At 48.2% G+C, this 21547-nt stretch overlaps 1 protein-coding gene across 1 annotated transcript; it reads right to left on the bottom strand.

Moving 5' to 3' along the window:
* Positions 1-1181: 1181 nt before the first annotated feature.
* Positions 1182-17362, bottom strand: MSL2 (MSL complex subunit 2). The gene is made up of 2 exons (XM_058031033.1): positions 17142-17362; positions 1182-5306 (listed from the first exon to the last, which is right to left on the bottom strand). The coding sequence occupies exons 1-2, from the start codon at positions 17281-17283 to the stop codon at positions 3709-3711; spliced, it is 1740 nt and encodes a 579-aa protein (XP_057887016.1). The 5' UTR covers positions 17284-17362; the 3' UTR covers positions 1182-3708.
* Between the last annotated feature and the right edge of the window lie 4185 nt (positions 17363-21547).

The following is a 21547-nucleotide window of genomic DNA, read 5'->3' as shown; positions in this document are numbered from 1 at the left end:
CCTGCCTTGGCAAACAGGATTTTCAGGTTTATTCTCTGTAACTCTACAGGTTCTTCTGACACCACCAAATGCTGGGGCTGGCAGGGGCAGTCTCAGGCTGTGCTGAAGGCACCAAGGGCAGCTGTTCCCTGGGAATGTCTTCAGCTCCCATGCAAGGGAAGAACATCTGCAGGGAGAGGCTGCTGTGCCCCAGGCTCTGCACTGTGCTCAGACAAGGCAGGGAGGGAGAACAGCTCCTGCTGGGAGAGCCACAAGGTAACACATCCAGCGGGTAATGTTTTGTGTCCCTGTCCTCCCTCCTCTGGGATTTAATCCCAGCCCCTGGTTTATTGTAGGATTGCTAGATTGGAAAAGACCCCCATGATCACCAAATCCAACCTTTGAGAGCTCCACCCTGCCCTCTAAGCCCTATCACCAATGGCCACATTGACTCTGAATGTTTTTAAACATGTGTGATACCTGGGAAGAGCCTTTCCCCTCCACAGGGAAGCACAGAGGGCTTCTCCTCCTTGTTCATAACTATGTTCACATCTGGATGGTCAGAAGCACTGGATTTTGTACCACTACACGTGACCAAAACCTGCTTTTTCTTTTTGACTCTGCTTCACAAATTACAGGGTGTTAATAAAGTTTGGCAGTTAATCCCTGCCTTCAAGGGGATTGGGAAGAAAACTGGAATATTACACACTTCCTCTAATAGAAATGCCCAAGCAGCTCCCTCTGTGCTGATGCTGAGAGCAGCTCCCCAGATCCAGAGCCTTGCAGGAGGAACACCAGGAATTCTGGGCAGCCCAGCTGGGGCCAGGCTGGAGCTCAAATAATCACTGAGCTGCACCCACCAGTGACTCTCCAGCTCCTGGGGATGGGCAGCAGGGACAAGTCCCTCCTGGGCTGTGCTGGACTGCTTCTCACCCTGCTCTCTGCCCAAGCCAAGGCAGGAAGGCCCCAAACCAGCAAACTGCTGTGGAAGGAATGCTTTCCCAACTGGAGCTGCTGGAATTCCTGTCAGCACCAAGACGATCCTTTCCACTGCTCAGCTCACAAACAACTAGCCAGGAGGGCAAGGAAACCAAACCAAGCCAACCCTAATTTAAACAATTAGAGAATTAATCATCAGCACACTAAGTAGTATTTAGACAGTGAGTTCAACATATGCCACACTGATGCCTTCAGCAGTTGCCAAATAGAATTAGAAAACTAACATTTATTAAATCAATTTGAATTTTAATATACATTTCAAGAATGTGGCAGCATAAAAGGAAATGTTTTAGAAACAACCTGAATCTACCATTTGCAGTTTTACATTAACCATCAGGGCTCTCCTGTCGGCGCTCCGAACCACTCTTGACCTAAGTTCTCCAACTTTTGGTACCACATTGAATGCAGCAGTGAGATAGTAAAGATTCCAAATACTCCCACATTTCTGGAGCAAAGGTACTTTGTATTTAATTTCATGAAAGTCCTAAAAATGTACCATCAACAATCTCAGCAAAACTCTGAACAGCTCTGCAAAAGCATTCTGACACAACCCGTGCTGTGCAGCCACTCCCAGACTCCGGGTCGCTGCTTCGCTTACACGTAGTGGACTAATAAACAGATTTACATTAGTAGGTCACGATCAAACCACCAAATTAGAGACTGGTAGGATCCCTCTGGGTCAACACAAAAATCACATACAAGTTTAACTAAATACATTTTAATAGGACATCGTTAAATCTCATGAGGGCTAAAAAACACAGATCTTAGGTACTTGGGTTGGCAAATAAAGACAAGAATACTAAGAAGCATTTTCCACCATTTACTCATTATCAAAAATATTTTTCAACTCTTCTTGCAAAACAAAAACAAAAAAGTACAGACTGGACACGTACATCACATTTTTCTTCCTATGGCTTTAACCCCCCACCCTGCCCACCCCACAAAAAAGACGGGGGGAGAAACAAACCAAAACCAACAAAAAGCTCTGACCACATTCACAGAAAATGACACCATGGTACACTACAAAACAAAAGGAGGTGCCATTTGTGTCCAAAGGGTTTTGCTCATTTCTCGGTGAGGAACCGTCATTGTACGTGCTTTGTGCCAAATCAAAGCACACCCAGCGCCGGGCCGGAAAGCACCGCGGGGGCTGTGCCTGAGGAAAAGGGGAGATGGAAGCAGGAAAGGAACTAAAAAATCCACACACCATTTAACATGCTGCTGAAACAGGAATGGCCTTTGTATCAGACAGTAATGTTTGTGTTCAAGTCAGCCCATGTTTGGGTTGTGCTCTATCATTCCAAGAGGAGAATTTCTACTTTCACAAAGCAATCTCAACATTTTAGGCTTCCAATGAAGCCCTGAAGGCACAAATGAATCTTGTGCCTGCACTTTTATTTAGGGATTGAGCTGAAATCAACCATTTTTGCACAAAGCTGAATTCCTAAGAGGAATTCTTTCACTGTAACACTTTTCCAGATAAGCTCAACAACTTTGTGTTATTTTTCTATTTTCGAGCCTTTTGGCCCAGGTTGAAAAGCAATGACCTTCAAAAGCTGCTTTCAACATTTTAGCAAAAAGTGAGATAGGTTCAGGGTGGAGTGAGTTATAGATAGCTTATTCTGTTTAGCAAACACCCCAAAAATTTGACCTTGATAGCCCTCGATCCTGTGCCCTGGCTGGGAGGTGCCTGTCAGCAGGGAACTCCCCTCCGTGGGAGGGGTCCCGGCTCTGTTACAAACCTGATCAAACAACCCCCCCAGTGGTGAAAAGTGCTGCAGCATCTCCCTGGAGCCCTGGCACTGATCAGCACCAGAGGGGGGAAAAGCAGCCAAGCACTTCCTGTAACCCACAAAACCCCTTCTCTTCCCCAGAAGCAACAGCAGTAAAACAGCAGGAACTTGGGAAAGGGAGAGGATGGTGCTAACAGAACTCGAGCCTTTGAAGGCTACCAGTGATATTCTGCCCCAGCCCAGCCCCTCAGTGACTTGTCACACACAGGGGCTGGCACAGAGGGGCAACTGAGCAGGGAGGTGACCTGTGAAGTGTCAGGAAGACAAACCCCAAGGATGATGATGCCATTACTAGGACAGGGTATCCAAGCTGGAGCTCAACCTTTGCACCCACCTGACCCTCCTGAGCCTTGCCTGCAGCCTCAGATGCCTTTTGGCCTGCCAGCTCAGTATATTTATTAATCTCTTTTAACTGTATGCTGTTCAGTGGAGGGCACAACCAATTCTCACAATCACCACTACCTACCCTTTCCAAAGTGTATCCCCCAGCTCGTGCTGCCTTTCCCACAGGAATGTGAGGTCATTTCCTGCTCATGGTGACTGTAACCCATCAAATAATTATTTCTCTACACCATCATCTAGCACAGTTGAGATGCACTGTCTGGATGCTACACTGAAGCCGAAGCTTTGACTGAGCACAAAGCATGAGCAAGTACAATGAGGTCAATATATTCCTTGTCAAAAGATCTTGTGATAAAATCATTTACATCAGCAATCCATCTCAAACTATGAGGTGCTGTAAGAACTAAAAACAGTTTTAGGGTAACTCCTCCATTATCTGCAACTATTTCCCAGACACTAATACACAGAACATAGCAATGAAAAACACTTGATACAAGTGATCTAAACGCAGGAGCTCCAGCAAGTTAAACAGAACCATAGCTGCCTTAAACCTGTAGCAGTTCCCCTACGGATGGCAGGGAAAAGAAAGAAAGGTTTAACAGTCATATCTCATGTCTATAGCTTCATCCAAACTTTTCTCATCGTGTGTACTGGCAGCTATAAACGTCGTTACTGGTGACCCTGTCACATTGATTACACTGGTGCTTGTGCTGGCATTGCGCACGGCAATGCTTGTCACATTAATGCCCAAAGTAAGCCGAGTCTGCTCCAAGGCCTTTTCTGGCACTGCAAAGGCCTCCAGCTTCTTCTCCCCGTTAGCCATGTAGGAGTTTTGGCAGCCACGGCATATGCAGTCAAGGCAGGCTTTGCGGTTAGAGTAGCAAGGGCAGCGTTGGCCACGGCATGTAAGAACACTTGGATTTTGGGTGGCACGACCACATTTACACCCTTTCTTTTCTTGTGGCTTTTTATACACAGTTTTCGTTGGGCTTCCTGGCATAACGTTACTGCTGGGAACTTTCTCCTTTGCCTTGTCTTTTGTTTTCAGCACCCCCGGTTTGGCTTTCGGGTGGGATTTCTTAGGGGCATGTTCTAAGTTCTTTTTCACGCTTTTGTTAGACAGGAGCACAGTTTTACTGATTTTGGGAGTAGTTCCTCCATTAGGTACAGTCGCAATAGGCTGCAAAGACATTTTATTTTCCTGTTTGACCGTCACGGGAGCCGAGGCTCCCAGCGTCGGGCCGCAGATGATGCTGGAGATGGGCAGGGGCTGAACCTTCTCGCTGTCGCTTTCGGAGCGAGAGCGCTTCCTGTTCAGCTTCACCACCTTGGGCGTGGCCGCCGTGCACGAGAGCCCGTGAGGAGAAGCATCCGTGGCCATGAAAATGTTATGGCTGAGGGGAGGGGGGGAGAGCTGCAGGAAGGGGCCGTTGGCCACGTTGGCCTCCAAGGCGGGCTGCAGGTTGGAGTCGCACACCTCGCCGCTGGACACGGTCTCCAGGCTGCGCAGCACCTCCTCGACGCTGAGCAGCAGCGACCCGCCCGGCTTGATGTCCTCGCTGAAGCCGCAGATGTCGATGCCCGCGGGGCACAGGTCGCTGGTGGCCACGGTGTCACACACGGGCTGCAGGCCGCCGGGGATGTCCTCGGTTTTGATGTAATCGCCGGTGCCGCACACGTCGATGGCGCTGGCGTGCTCGGGAGAGGGGATGCTCACGCCCAGCTTCTCCACGGCCAGCCCGTTGCAGGGGGGCAGCCCGTTGATGACAGAGCCCCGCAGGTCCAGGCCGGGGGCGCTCTCGGGCAGCGCCGTGAACCCCCCGGGCGCGTCCGTCGCCAGCTCCGAGGTGGAAGGGACCGGGGAGTGCGTCAGACACAGAGCCAGGGCTGCGTCCGAGGCCTTCTCGGCGTCCTCGTGGAGCGGTGCCCCATCCTTGAGCAGAGCCAGCAGGTCTGCAGAGCAATCCACGGCCTGGATGATGTCCCGGGCCAGCGGCGTCTGCGTGATGTACTCGCACAGCTTCTTGTAGCAGTTCACCAGGATGCTCAGCTGCTTGTTCTCCTCAAACTGCTCGTAGTCCTTGCACCAGCTACACGAGGGTTTCATCATCATCTTCTTGCCTTTACACGTTTTGCAGACATAATGCTGACAATTGGAGTTGGTAGGAGCAATAGGGTCTTGTAGCAAATTTCCTGCGAGAAAAAGGAAAAGGAAGATTACAATGGACTTAAGGCAGGTTTCTGAGACATTATTGGATGAATTTTTTATACTATCAAAAAAAGTTACTCAAAAAGTTGAAAAATATCCCATCCAAACAACTGCCTGTGCAAATTCTCACAGCTGCCAACCTGGTTTTAAAACACTAGATAAAATCAGAAGAAAACCTTCACACCACAATTTGTTGTGTGCTGCAGCCTTTAGAAACATTCTCAACTACAACACTACTGATTGCCTTCTCCCCTTCAGCTTTGTCCACAGAAATTTACAGAACATACAAGATTTCTATAAATTTACCAAAAGTGAAATAATAAACTCCCATGATAACTTACTGCAAAGATTTTAATGGAATTAGTAAAAACAAATGGAACAGAGCAGAGAGAGGGAAAACCCTGAAAGGAATGTAAAAATTATGAAATATCCACCCCTAAAGGGAAGAAGACACGGCAGACTTTGTGTTATTTTTCATTTAACATTTAGTGAAACTATAAGAATAAACTATTTTTTTCATATTTTACTGTTTAGAATAAAAAACTAATAAAAATCAGCTACTAAAGGAACCCACACACCCCTGACAGCCCAGAAAGTTTCAGACCCCCAGCACTGACAGTCTGGAAGATTTTGTCGGCAGATCCCCAAAACTGTAAAAACCTGGAAGAATGGTTTTGGGTTTCCTTAAGAACAACTCAAATATTACCTAAGGATAAAATATGAAAGAACAAGTGAAACTAAATTCTGTATAGAAACAATCCAACTGGTTCCTATATCCAGAGAGTGACAGTGTTGCTTTGCTATTTCCAGGCAGCTCTAGGCCAGAAAGATATTCCATCTCCTAAATTAAATTGCAGAGTAACTATAGTCATCCCCAGCAACAGGGCTCCCTCCCCTCCCCTCCCAGCAGCACATTCTCAGCTCTGATCAGACCTTTCTCTCATAAGGAGCCTCTGCTGGATGAGTTACAGCCATCAGGGAATTCCCACCCAGCTTTTCCAAAGTGAAAACAATCTGCTGCAACAAGTGAATAAAATTAAACAACTTGGGAAGAGGAAGCAAACTGCATGTATCAAATCAGACTGGGATAAAAACCCCAAAATATCAAAGATATTTTCTCTCATTGCTCACTTCTCTGATCCCTTTTCTCTGCATTCCCTGATACCCCTTTGGGAAGGGGCTGCTCCCAGTCCTTCACCTGAGCCATCATTCAGTGGGTGTGGCTGGATGTAAACTGGGTTTTGAGCAACAAATCCCAAGAGTCAGTGCTCAGGTTGGCACTGCACAGTGATTTTTAATAAATGGAGAGAAATCCAGTTGTTCAGCAAGCTGGCACAGAATGAGCCCTGCCCTGTGTGACAGTGTGACAAGACCCCACCAGGAGAAGACAGAACACTCATCACATCAAGCTGGGAGGGTTTAAAGCCAACAGATGGAACATGAAGTCACACAGTCCAACCTGCAGGGGGAATTATTGGGTTTTTTCCCAAGTTCCCTTGACATGACACAACATAAACAACACAGGCAGAGGTGGCCATTGTGCTCCTAAGATGAAACTTGATTTAAGGAGAAAAGTTCCCTGAAGAGAACAAAACCAAAACTTTAAATCCCACCAGCTCCTCAAAGAAGTTCTGTCCTTCAGCAGAGTTCCCCACCAATGGTCCAGCCCCCCTGGATCCTGAGTCCAACAGGACAGCAGGAGCTGTGCCCTGGCCAGTGCAGACACCTCAGAGTCTTGGAACTACAGTGCTCCCAGGGCAAAAGCCACCAGCATTAATTAATTCCCAATTAATTAAAGACACAAAGCAATTGGGTGCACTCCTCATCCACCAGTAGCCTCTCTTGGCTCCTTAGGACAATAAGGCTGAGTTATGCTTTGCAGAACTAAAATACTTCAGAGATGGCACCAAATAACAAGATACCACCTTAACTTTTAATTAGATTTTCAAAAAAGGCATCACCAAGAGTGTGTTTTATTTCTCCCAAAATAAATTTGGCTGAAACTCCTGAATAAGTACAAATGCTAAAAGAAGATACAAGAAAATTTAAATTTCTGGAGGCTCTGAGGGAAAAACCAGACGGACTGACAAGACAAAACACTTCACATGCTCTCACTGCCAGGAAGAACAGAGCAAGTTCTACTCCCAGTAAATGCCAGGCAACCTACACTGGAGAGACATTAGGAATTGCCTGAGCTGTGGGAATATTTTCTGTTTCAACTATCTCATTGAATATTCATTCTTCAAAGTTTCTCTCTCGTATGGATTCTGTGGCACTATCACTCTCTTCAGTCTTAATACTGACAAGTTTAAAAACAAATGTCAACCATGAGATGCTAATTTCCCATAAAACTAAGTTTCATTACTTGTAATACTCAGGGAGGGGCACTAAGTCAGCAGCACTGTCCCACAAACAGCAGCTGAGCCTTTTTGGAACCTCGAGGTTTGGCAAGGCCAAGATCTCACTTTTGCCTGGTGGCCATCAGTGCTGCCCTTCTCTAGAAATTTTAAAATTTGTATCTCCATGATATAAATATCCGTGGGCCCTGAAGTTAATATTTTTTTCATGCTTATAATTTGATACTTCTCTAAGCTAAATGTAGTTTTTCATTTTATTGTGCAGCCACTCACCTGCATTAGACCCTCCCACAATTACTCACTGCAGACCTTCAGTTCCACAGCCCTGTGTAGCCTGGTGCTACTGAATCCTGCTCTGTCCTAAGGGGTTTATCAATACACCAAAAGCAAAATTGTGTTCTTATAAAGCCTCCAAAACGAGACTTTTCTTCCACATCAGCTCTTAACTATGCTGATTTCAGAAAGGTTGACTAAATACATTCCTTAAGATCAGCACTTACAATTAATGAGGAGCATGTACAGAGGAAAAACTTTTAATATATTATTTACCAAACACCCCAGCTGATCTGGAAAGGCTGTCCTGAGAGGTGGAGGGAGGTCACTTGAACCACACTGAATACTTCCTGCTGCGGTGCTTAATGAGCATTTCACAGCTGCAGGGACAAGGGGAAGCATCTGCAAATTGTGTCTCTGAGACCAAAGGGAGGAGAAGAATTGGGAATCAAAACAATTGTTAGGTAACAATTGTTAGCAAATATGCTCCTAATGGATGAAATTCACTGGGAAGAAAGGCTATTCTCACCTATCCTCAGCAAAGGCAGGAAAGGGCTAAACACAAATATCTAATTTAGGGTCCTTGGAAACGCTACTGGAACATTAATCACTGAAAATTATCTTGGCTTTTCCAACAACCCAAAGTCTTAAGAATTATTTAATTATTAAATCTTAATTTCATGAAGTAAAATAGAAAAACTTAAGTCAAATCGTTTTTACAAATACAAATGTATCCCTGGGGTTGTTCACCAGAAGCGCTCTGGTGCTCAGCCAGCACCGGGCAGCCATGGCACACAGGAGGAGAGGGCAGCTCACCCACCAACCCGTGCCCGTCAAACAGCACAGGCAGCACCAGCTGGTTTATAAACCACGGCCACAGAAACAGAAATGCTGAGCCTCTCCCAAGCTCTGAGAACAGGAAGCTCTTCCCAGCTGAGGTTTCACACACAGACTTGTGCATGCCAGGGAGCCCAAAGTCATATCCACAGCTGGAGCTCTGACAGCTGCACTGCTGTACTTCAGCCTCTTCACTTTGGGATTAAACACCACCTGATTGTTTCTATTACAACAATTAACAGCCAGAAAGCTCCAACAACTCGTCCAAGCTTCAGGAGCTCCTGCAGGACAGGAGCTGGATCTCAGAGTGTGACACCACTGCTCAGCCCCTCTCCTGCAGCTGCAGCACCATGGGAAGGAAAAGCCCTGCTCTCCCCTGAACTGCTCCCTGCCACCGCACACAGCATCCTCTCACCCAAGAAACCATCAGCTGGAGCCCACTGAAGAATGAGCAGCAGCTCAACGAGGCTTTAAAGCAAAACACAACAGAAAATCCCCTCACAAAAGCAGCGTTTCCCGAGTTGGATAAACCCCCTAAAAGCTCTATTTGCAAAACTATCTGACGACAGACAGGCAGGCATATGATGAGCAGCAAAAAGGTCTGTCAGCCATCTGCAGAGGAATACAACAAATGTGTGGGATCTGTTTTAGAGGGGTGGGAGATGTGGGTACTTCCTAGAAAACAAGAAAACTGAACACATTCTGACTCACAGAGATTACTGCACGGACATGACAGCAGAGAAAGGTCTCACAGATCCCCAGCCCTAACAGGGCTAAGTCTCCACTTCCAGACCTACACTCAGGGTGGGCTGGACCATGTTGGATTTGATGCATTTCACCAAAACTGCACCGAAGTCAGGAGCCAGAGTCCCCAGACTGATGTCTGTCCCACCCCTGCCCAGACAGTAAAACACTGGGCAGCTCCTCTCAGTGAAACCTGCGGGATCCCTGTCCCAGTGCCCCACCCCCTGCACAGCATTCCCAAAGCAATTCCCAAAACGTGCTCTGAGACACAACCACAGCTCTGCAATATTCCAGGGGCACAGCTCTGAACCCACAGCTACAGAACATGGAATAGAGCTAAGGGCAGTTCACAACAGCACTACAGATGTGTGATCCTTCCATGGACTTTGACACAAGGTCCTGTACAAAGAAATTGTACAACTCAGCCAAAAAGTAGAAACAAAAATGTTCCCCAAGATTCCCAGCACAGAACTCTGAGAAACAATTAGAGTTTCCCTGTGAACTATGAAAATTATTTCTTCCTGCAAACACCACCCTGCCCTTAGATCACCCCAACCACACCACCAGAATTTGACCAAGACATCCACAAACACTTATAAATTCCTTGCTGGGTGTAATGGAAATGTGGAGGACACAAAAAAACCCACTAAACCGACCCCCCCCCCATCAACTAAAAATACTTATTTCAAAATTTTTTCAGAGAAAACATTTTATTTTGCTGGCTACTGAGTATTTCTGCACATCCTCCATGAACACACAACTATGAAAAAATTGTTAAGACATTATTACCCTCATATAAGGACAGTTGTGAATAATGAATCAATGTTTGTATAACTCTCTGACAAAATAAAAACTGCACTGTTTTTGCCTGAACACCCTGGGAGCCCAAATTAACCATGATCAGAGGACAGGCTATTTTTCTTCATATCTGGAGATACAGTCAATCTATTTAGCTAAAGTTCAAGGGAAAAAACTCCAACAAATTGCATTATAACTGCAGAAGGGACCGACTGCCTTGTTCTTTGAGTTCACCCCCACATAAGACACAACAGAACATTTTTACTAAATCCTATGTCAAAGTTATAGTTCTGTTTGAAAGTCCTTGTGTTTACAAAATATCTGGAAAAATTCTAAATGTATTTTTAGCAAACTAGGTGATAAAGTTCAAACTTTGAGGCTTTAAGAACATGGATAAATTCATCTTTTTCACCACACAGTGTAAAATTTTCACATAATGATGTTTTCCAAAAGTCAAGATTGCTGTATTTTGAGAAGTTTCAAATAGCAAAGTTAACATTTCTCCTATGGGTATAAAATAATAACATGTTTCTAAGCTGCAGAAACACTCACAAGAGTTAGAACTTCCTTTGGAAGTTATAGATCAAGTTCATCACATTCCCCAAGCAATCAAAAAGCAATGAAAACAATTTTTCTACACCAAGCAGAAATGCTGGAACATGAGAATCTCAGAGTGAAGTGCTGTGCAAGGCACAGTGCAGAGGGAGCTGTGGGCAGGCTCAGCAGACCCCAACACCAAATTCATCACTGCAGGGCCTCCAGCAGACCCCAACACCAAATTCCATCACTGCAGGGCCTCCAGGAGACCCCAACACGAATTCCAGCACTGCAGGGCCTCCAGCAGACCCCAACACCAAATTCATCACTGCAGGGCCTGCAGCAGACCCCAACACCGAATTCCAGCACTGCAGGGCCTCCAGGAGACCCCAACACCAAATTCCAGCACTGCAGGGCCTCCAGGAGAGTGGGAAACCTGTGCTCCCTGCAGGGCACCGAGCTCAGCACAGGCTGTACTGCCATCACTTCCCAAGCCACTGCCCAGCCCCAGGGAATGTTTCCTGCCCTTGCTAAAGCTCCAACACAACATCCAGGAATGCTCAGTCCGTACTGAGAGGCATGACTGTAAATCTTGGGGAGCAAAGCAAACAGAGGCAGAGGAAGGTGCTGGAGTGCTGCTGCCCAGGATGGCAGAGCTCAGCCATCCCAATACAGATGCCTCCTGGCAACACATTAACTCCTCTCTAAACACTCGGGAACACAATCACTTTAATCAATATCCTCAGCCACCACCAAAGCCATCCATCACCTCCCAGCTCCTCTCCAATCCCAGCAAAGACAGCCTGCAACTCTCTTTGGAAGTCACTGTCACCCAGCTGAGGGGACCACAGCTACTTCTCTTCCTACTCAATTTTCCTCTAAGGCAGAGGAGTATTTTTAGTTTAGAAACCAATTTAAATTCTACTGGCAGAACTTTCTGTTATCAAAACTTCTGCAGTACAATGCAGACAACCTTGACAAAGCAGTTCTCCCAGGAGTCACACACAGGGTTTGAAAACAGGAAAGGGAAACAAAGTTGAGCAGGGAGATTTTAAGAGGAAATCACCCAACACGTTCTTGAGTAAAACCTGGTGTATACAGAGATGTGTGACTGGACATTTTATAGACAATTATAGACCAAGCACAAACAGAATACCTGCAGCAAAAGGTGTTTGATAGGTACTTAGTCCCCTGGTCCATGCTCTCTGATTGTTGTTTCAGAGATGCTGATTATTTTTCACATTCTCCACAAATTCAGAAGTGCTTTGGCAACCATTCATGACCATTTTTAAGGGGAAAATCATGTACTTTTAAAAACTACCAGTACTTTTGTTTACAGTATTTCTCATAACTGAAAACAGAGGAAAGAAGAAAATGTCAATGGAGAAAATACCTAAAAAACCCCACAGAGCCAGATCAATTTTCAAACATAAAAGGCAGCTCTGATCTGGTAGCACAGATCATCAATCAGCCTTCACTATCCTCAACCTTGGAAGAATGGACAAGGAAGAAGTCCTAAGCTAAACTTTTCCATCACAAAACTTTAAAAACTCGTGGTTTTTTCACTCTAACACTCTGTTATCCAAGCTCAACTTAGCCATGGCTCACATCCCAAATGGAAACTCCAGTATCATCCATATAAATAAGATTTATTAGAATGGGAATTTGTTTCATCTCCCTTATTTCATGTCTGTGACAGGAAACTGACTTTTCCAGGAAGTTTCCATCTGTTTAGGTGTCACTCAAGTATCTCCCCTTTGAGGGAAGTTCAGTGCAAGTGTCCGGGCCCAGTTCCCACCATTTCCCAGTACAGAGTGCAGCCCCCAGCCCAGAGCTCTGCCTGGGACCTGGAACCAGGAACCACAGCCCAAGAGCTGCTGTCCAGGGAAGGGCACTGGGGGACACAGGAACTGCAGAAGCAAAGGAGAATCACCTCAGAGAGAGGAGAGGAAGAGAAGTCTTCACATGGACAGAATGGCACAAAGTGGAAAATTTTACACAACTGTATCCCACCGACTCTGGAGACATTGCAGATCTAGTGCCAAGTATAATTGATTATAATATGTATTTATATTGTACACTCCATTCAACTTTGGCAGTATAAAACTCTCAAAACAGGCTATTGCTTTTACATAGGAGCAGGAGGGAAATAACATCCTTACATTAACCTTTATATAGAAAAACAAAAGTTAACAGTTTTTATTTTACTTTTTAGGCAATCCATGCCACTGCCCATGCTTGGGAGTTGCTTCCACAATGCTGCTGCAGCACTGAGCCTTCAACCCCTGGCTAAAATCATCAAGGGCTGCCCCAGAACACCGGATGGGCTCTGTGAGGTACCAGTCTGTGCTGCCATGGGTTGCTTTGTTCCTCCCCCTAATCTCCCTAAAGCCACATGTTGTCTCACATCCCCTTACTGGGATTACAGGATGTTTAAGACAAGAACTGTATTCTCATTCTGTATTTCCCAGCACCAGATGGGTTCCTGGCCAAGCATAAAACGTTGTCCTGCAGCCCTGCCAGCTTCCAAGAGCTCTCTCAAACAGCAATACCCATCTTTCACACACCTTTGAAATACCTTTCAGAGATTCCATAATGAAGTTTGCTATGGATAAAAAGCTAAGATGATCTGACTGGCAATCCTATCTCTTACAAGCATTTCAGAGAGGGCTCTTAATGCTGAAAAGACCAATGATTTGCAGTTACCTGAATGGTATGTGAACCAGAGAATGGCACTGCTAAGGTGTTTATGCAATGGATAGCACCTTTAAAACATAGAAGTTTGTTGCATAAATTCTACTACACTATTTTTAAACTGAATGTGTGTTATCATGCAATTTTATAATAATCATTTTATTCTAGAGGTTGAAACTTGTATTTCACATCCTCAAAACACACAAGGCACAGCCCTTCTGCCTAATGCACACTTGGGAGCAGTTATTTTCAAGTTTTAAAAGCTCTAGGAAATATTGTCTTATACATCCCTATAAAAGGGTGATGTATTACCTACAGCACTGTCCAGGAAACTGTCACATGATCACACTGAAATCCTAGAAATGCACACACGGCTGTCCCAGCTACAGAACTGAGCCCTTATCACCCATCATGAGGCAAGAGGGAGACCTTGAATCCACCCAGAACTGATTCAGCTGACTTGCACTGACATACTGTATTTACATTTTGGCTTTCTACTGCTGCAACTCCATGTGTGCCAATCTGAATCTGAAATCAGAGCTTTAATTAGAACTTCATAATTATGTGGGTCCAAAAACTTCTGCCACCCCCTGGTGTAAAAGACTATGGGATCACAAGGAAATGAGCTGGCTTATGCCTCGTGCTTTGGGAGCTCAGTGGAAGCCCAGCAATGTTAGCTGATTTATGTAGCTAGCACTCATTTCTCCTAAAAACAGCTCCCTAAAATTAAAGGGACAATCTGGACCATGGAATTAATACCTACAGCATAACAAAGCATTACAGAATGCACTCAAGAGAGATTACACACTGAGAAAAAGCTGATGACATAAAGAGCACTAATTTGTGGAGTTACTTCCCAAGGGAATTCCTAGAAGTCCAGCACTTGAGACTTTCACCACTGCTGATACTTCCTGCAGCAGTTCTCCAACAAAGCACTCAGCACTTTACAAAGATCCGTGCAAGGAAAGTACCAGACACTCCCAGTTCCATGTCCATGGACCCAGAGCCAGGTGTTTGGGTCTCATGGTCTGAACAGACAAACAGGGCAGCAAGAAGGGAGCATGAGAAAAGCTTTCAGGCATTAACACAAAAAAGCCAACCCAAACCCACAGTGCCCAGTTAGCTCAGCTGGTCAGAGCAGGGTGCTGAGAACACCAAGGTTCTGTGCTCAGCCCCTCCATGGGCCATTCACTAACATGCCATGGCCCTTGTGGGTCCCTCCCACCTCAGAATATTCTGGGATTCTGGCAGAGTTCTGGGTGGTCATAGTGCTCACTGTCAGGATCTCTCAATGTAGCCTTTACTTCAGTAATTAGACTTTTACCTTTTAAAACACCAAAGCTAAATGGCTGATAGTTGTACAGGGTTTCATGACCTTAAATATTCAGAAGGTATCAAAGGTGTAACAGCTCTTAGCACTAAGAGAAAAGGAACACAAAAGCAAATGAGAAAAAGATGGACTGGCCTTTACCAGTCTGAACTGCAGATTGGTGACACTGGGACCAGCAGAGTGAGCAGTTCTGTGTGGGGCAGGCCCACTCCCCCATGGCCACCCCAGGCCCTAGACAGACACCTGAGTAACTCTGTTCTACTGCATGGCTCCACAGAGAGTGTGGAATTCACTGAGGGCCCTGGATACTGACACACCACAAACAGGAGTCCAGGAGGCACAGATAAGACTGGTTAATCAGCTGTAAGCAAAACATTTCAAATAAACAGCAGCTACAGTTATCTGAAAGCTAGCCACAGTAGGAAAAAAAAATATAGACCAAAGGAATAACCCAAATATCCAAAGAAAATAAAGGGTCAAGAGAGAAAGCAGAACCATCAAGAGGTAGTTTTTAAATAGGAATATCCATGGAGGCACAAGGAAATAGAAAAAAACAAACTAAAAGCCTGGTTTGCTCTGCAAAACTGAGAGTGGCAGAAAAAACAAGCAAAAAAAGCTGAAGAAGGGGGGAAAAAGCTCAGGAATTTGGGCAGGGACAAATTAAAGATAGACAATTTCAACAGCACAGAGTGTAAAACTAAGATTGCAAAAGGCCAAGAAGGGAACAAGGCAAGGCAAGGAGAACAAAGACCGTATTTCAGAAGACCAGGCTTAAAGTGGAGAGAGCACAGCAATGCAAATATCTTATTAAATAAAATCAGAACGATATTTGCATATTTTTTGGCAAAAGCAGTGACCAAAAGCAGGAGGAATTTATGGGAAGAAAGCACAAATGGGGTTGGAATCAATCGGGCCTAAGGTGATAAGAAATAAAAAGCAGAGATACATCAACACTAGCATCGGGATTCCAGGAGGAAAAATCCTTAAGACAAATTACTTCAGGAAATGACGATGCAGAGATCCTGGGAACGGGCTCCCTCTTTCCCAGTGCAAACAGATCTCTATTTTCAAAGACTTTAAGTGGGAGGAGCCAATAGCGAGAGGATAGGAAGCATCTAACGCTACTTTAGCCGTCTCAACAGTTAAATCCTGATCTGTAAATAAATAAAATATTTAACTTTCTAAACCCCAGTAATTCAATTCAAATCCAGTGTAACACACACATCGGTATCGACAAACACAGCGAACATAAAACCACTCTGGCAGGAAAATACAAATACAAACAGGGCAGGACTTAAAACTACCAGAGGAAAAAAAGGAGATTTCAAAAAATTTAACAACCAAGAGGTCTAACAGGTCAGAGCCCCCTCCCGACACTGACCAAGGCTTCAAAGGGAAGTTCAAGGAAATCTAACAGTTTATTCCAGAGCTTCCTCCCAGGAACGGACACATGCCCCCACTCCGTAAACACAGCAGAAAGCAATTCCTTCCCAGTATTCCCCAGCCTGTAACACCGAAATTCCGGACACTGCCTTTGCCCACGGCACACAGAACGCTCTTTTCTGGGGGACAGGAGTGGGAAAAACCCAGCAGACTTCCAGCCTGTTCGCTTTTTATGGTAATTATCGTTACAGAACATTTATCTACTAGGCACAAAAATCCAAAATCAATTATTGTTTCCTGGCTTTCAATCGGAATTACTTATTGTTTACATTTCAAGGAGGGGGGGGAAAATTACAAAGTTCCTCTTCCCCGGCCTCTACGGTCCGTATTTCGTTTGGGGTATCTTTTACCACACTCGCTCTTAGTCATCGCTTTTTTAAAGCGATTAACACCACTACTCGGGGTATTCCAACAACCACTGACAACCGCCGTACCCTCGGTGAAGCAGTGACCATAATAAAGCGCTGCATTTCGAGGCAAACACTCTCTGCGCGCCGCCACCGCCTTGGCAGCGTGCGCGGCCGCCGAGCCACAGCCCTGCCGCCTCCCTGCCCTTGTGACCGGCCCTGCCCGCGGCTGCCCCGCGCCGGGGGCGGGTTCAGCCCGGCCAGTTCCCACTCGGCCGCTCCCGAGCTCCGAGCCGCCCCCCCGGCGGCCGCGGCACCGGCCGCTCCGGGCCCGGCAAACTTTGCCGGGAGCTGCCCCGGAGCGGGCCGGGCGAGGCCGAGGCAGCCCCGGTGCCGGCCCAGGGCCGTGCGGGAGCCCCGGGGAGGCTCATTGTGCAGGAACAAAAGAAAGATCCTCACCGCACACGCAGCAGGAGAGGGACTGCCTGAAGTAGGGCAGGAGCTTGTTAATCTCGGAAAAGGACTGGGGGTCCGCCGGGTCGTAGTTGAGCACCAGGCGGCTCGCGGACACGTAGAGAGCAGTGGCATTCACCGGGTTCATCGCCGCCGCTCGCTCGCCGCCGGCTGCGCGGTGCGAAGAAGGTCTGCGCGGGCCGCGGGGGCAGGTGGCCCCGGGGCGGGGGCCGGCCGGGTGTCACCTTGGTCCGGGGCCACCTGGAGCCGCGCGGCAGCGGCGGCGGCGGCGGCAGCGCGGAGGCCGCGGCGGCCCTGCCAGAGGGGGCCGCGCCGGCTCCTCCTCCGCCTCCCGCGGGGGAGGCCTCGCTCCGAGCGGCGGCTCGGCCCGGGCGGCAGCGGCGGCGGCGCTACTGCAGGTCCCTGCGGGCCATACCCGCCCCGCCGCGGGGCCCCTGCTGCTGTCGGCGCCTCCTTCAGCGGCGGCCCGGCATGGCGGCGGCCGCAGGCAGGATCCGCGAACGGGCGCGGGGCGGCGGCGGGGCCGCGCTGCCCGATGCGGCGGAAGGGCGGCGGAGGCACCCGGGGTTCACCGCGGCCGCATCACCGCGGCGGCGGCGCCGCCTCCTGCGCGGGGCCGGTGGGCGCGCGGGCAGGGCCGGGCGGGCCGCGCGCGCTCCGCGGTGGCGCCGTTAGATCCGGCCGTCACTGCGGGGCCATCGCCGCCGCCCGCGCCGCGCATGCGCGCCCGCAGCGGGGCGGGGGGGCGCCGGCGCCCTCTAGCGGCGCCCGAGCCGGCAGCGGGGGCCGCGCGCAGGAGGGCGGGAGGGGCGCGCGCCGCCTCAGCGCCCGCCATGGGCCCCGCGAGCTCTCGGGGCTCGGCACGGAGCCCCGGCCGCGCGCGCCGCCTCACGCGCCAGCGCCCCGCGCGCCCCCGCCCCGCCGTGTCTCCGTTCCCCCCTCACGGCGGCCGGGCGCGGACGCCGCGTCCCGCCCCTGTCATGGCGAGCGCCTCCGCTCGGGCCGAGGAAGTGGCCCCGCCTCTGCCCTCGGGCCGTGCTGGAACCTGCGGCCAGGCCTGTCAATAGCTCGGGCTCCCGCCTGACGCACCTGGCCCTCCGCCCGCACGGAGCGAGGCCGGGACCTGCGGGGCCTGGCAGCTCTGGGGAGAGGTGGCGCGGGGGCTGCGCAGAGCACAAACCCCTCAGGACATCGCCAGCCTCCCACACGCGGCTCTGTGGGCAGAAGTCAGTCACAAACGTTCCTGCTGGAGACCCCGCGTATAGCACAGCAGTGGATGCACAGGCTGAGGGCAGGTATGACCAAGATATAGGTACAGGCCGGACTTTTATGGAGGGAACTTGTTTTATTTTCGTGCGTAAACACCAAGGCCATTCCACAGACTTCCAGATCCTGTGTTGCTACACTGCCAGCACCATCGGGCAGCCCTCTCCCTCCTTCTGTGTTTGGTGTTTTGGGGAACTGCCTGACAGAGCTTCTCCTTTTTCCCACAGTGCCCTCTGTGTTCGCTTAGAGTTGCCCATGTGAAACTAATCAAAGAGTTCCACCTGTATCTTTTAGTTCCTTGTTCACTTCATGAATCCCCCCACTCTTTCCAGCCCAACACAAAATGAGTGTACACACAAAATACGGGAATTTGGGTCTTGACTCCAAATACTCATTTAGCACTTGTGGTCCTCACCAAGCAGCTCATTCCCCACTTGGCACTGTTCCCACACGGCCCAGGTACAGCCCGTGTGGGTGCATCTCCATGTTACCACACAGACCTGCAATGCCCAGCAAACACTCAGTAGCCATCTCTGGACTGTAACTCATTGCAGACAATGAATCCCCAACCTGACTCCACTCCAAGGCACAGCATCTTCATTCTCACCCTCAGCCTGCTGTTAACATTGCTTGTAAAATGCCCAATTCCCTCTTCAGATTACTGCCAGGAACACCTTCAGTGCTGAACCAAGCCAACAGACTGAAATAACATCCAGAAAATTCCCACCATGTCCACATCCTCATACACACCTCCCTGAATCATATCCTCTGCCAAACTCTGAACACACTGTGTCCTGGGCACTCCCAATCCCTCCCAGCTCCCTCTCATGCTGCTCTGGCTCTTAGGCAAGGAACTTAACTTGCCACCCAACACCCAGAGTTTTACCAGTCTTGTCTAATTTCTGGGATACACTCCTTTGGGTATCATCCACAGCCTGGGATTCAGCAGTTGGGTTCCAACCTCAACATCCCCATCCACAGCATTAACCTGCACTATTCTGTCTCTCACTGATGGAGCTGAATGAGTAGCTCTGGATTCCACCTAAGAACAATTGCAATCCTGGCAAGACAGAGAATATAAACTCTCTAGAACTACAAAGAATCACTACTCTTGAAAATTATGGTAATAATAGAATATGAAACTGCAAGAGTAGCAAAACTGACTAGGTCATACCTTTTAGACCAGAGGAAGGCCATAGTGCTTTTCTTTGCCCCATTATTGCTGGTTGATCTGCTGAATTTCACTTTTTTTTCTATGCAGACCCTTGAGTTCATTTCTAACAGTGCAGCCCAAGCAGCAGATATAATTTTCCTGCCTCTGTTGGTCATTTGTTGCAGTGTGTCAGCATCACCATCCTGCAGCAGAGTCCTGCTGTCTCAGGAGGGTGGGTGGGGGCCTCAGCTCTTTGTGACCACTGTGGCAAGGGGGTGGTGACAGTAACTGTGAGGGGCTGAGTGCCCCCCCAGCTCTGCAGCCTCCTGCCCCAGGGCTTGGCTCAGCCCTGATGTGCTGCACCTGTGTGACCCCATCAGGTTCTGAGAAACAGCCAGGTGGGGAAGAGTTCCTCTTGAGCCTTCTCTGCTGTGCCTTGGGAGCTCCTTTGAGGCCTGGGAGCTGCCCTTTTGCTGCTCCCTGACTCTGTGTCTGCCCTGCTGGCTGCCTGCTTTGCCCTTGGAGCTGCTCCTCAGGGGCTGGCCTTGCTCTGCTCTCCTCACCCAGGTACCATGGCACTCCTCCTTGTAGCTGCTCCCCCTGCCCTGCCTGCCTTGCTCTTACCTCCCTGGCTCCCCTTTCCCTGCCTTGGCCACCTCTGCTGCTCCAGCCTTGTGGGACCAGTCTCCCTCCCTGGCCACTGGTAGGTGCTTAACTTTGAGCAAGCACTGAAACTCTCAATAAACCATTGAGTAAATCTCCTTTCACTGGAAAACAAGGGTGGAATAGGAATGTTATTTCATTTTCCAGTTCCTATCAATGCTCTGTGTTTGGGAAAAATGAGACTCCTTGTTGAAATTAGGTTAGAATAGTGCCTATTAACTCTGCAGACACAGATACCTGTGTTAATGGCCCAGGTCCTTGGGTGATAGCTTTTGTTTCTCCCCTACTTGAACAGAATAAACATTTAGATGTCAGTGAGCAGTCCTTTGTAAATGCATAATAGAGAAAATGAGGTGTTCAAGCAGCTCCCTGTGTTAAGTTCCTTCTGCTGTGGAAGTGGTGCATCCTAAAGTGTCTGATAACTGCAGCCCTACATCTTTAAGGGAAAGGTATCAACTGAGTAGGAAAAAAATACAGCAAATACACTGCCTCTGAAAAGGTGGATGTGAATAAAATGGTGGAGTTTGGTTGTAGTTTTGTCAGGGAGTTTGGTTTTTCCCTCAGCAGGCTGCCAATGGCAAGCTTGTTTCTAATTGCTCGCTTGTTTGACTCGATGTAGGCTTCCTTCTGTGCCACTGCGTTTGGAGCACCATGAGGAGAGGCAGGCTAGGACCACAGGGATTGTAACAGTTCCACAACACAGTGTTTTCTGGCTGATGCTGTTAATGAATTAACAGAACAAACAGGTAATCACAGTAACTGCAGAAGAAAGGAGCATGAGGCATCCCCCCCACAGCCTCTAAGAGACACAGCCTGACTTTTGCCAGAAAGCAGTCAGAGGAGTTTGGGATGGCTGTCACAGCCCTGCAGAGCCTGTGGCCCTTTCTAAAGTGACCCCTGGCTACCTGCTCACCCCTGTTATTATCCCAACACAGCTGCAGAGACTGCTCCTGCAGTACAAGCTCCACCAATTCCCTTCTTTGTGCCTTTTTCATTTGCCTTGAATTTGTCTTATAGGATTGCCCTTTTAGTTTTGTAACTCCCAAATATTGCAGGGGGTGTCCAACCATGCCATGCCTTTGGAATCCTGGTAAGGCAGAGCATGCTGGTACTCCCAGTCCATTGGTTTTGCCTCCCTTTTATATTCATGAACAAACCATAGACTTCACCACTATAACAAATTTCTCCTCAGTGTTCAGAAGTATTCTTTTATGTTATTCCAGAGTGGCCACACTTTTCAGAAACATATTCCAGTTGCTTACTAATCTCTTACCAACATCCCTCTCTGAGAATTGCTGGTTTTGTTTTG

The sequence above is a fragment of the Melospiza georgiana genome, chromosome 10 (assembly GCF_028018845.1).
Source record: "Melospiza georgiana isolate bMelGeo1 chromosome 10, bMelGeo1.pri, whole genome shotgun sequence".
NCBI classification, from domain to species: Eukaryota; Metazoa; Chordata; class Aves; order Passeriformes; family Passerellidae; genus Melospiza; species Melospiza georgiana.
Note: the sequence above shows the minus strand (reverse complement) of the source record. Positions and strands in the feature narration are given on the sequence as shown.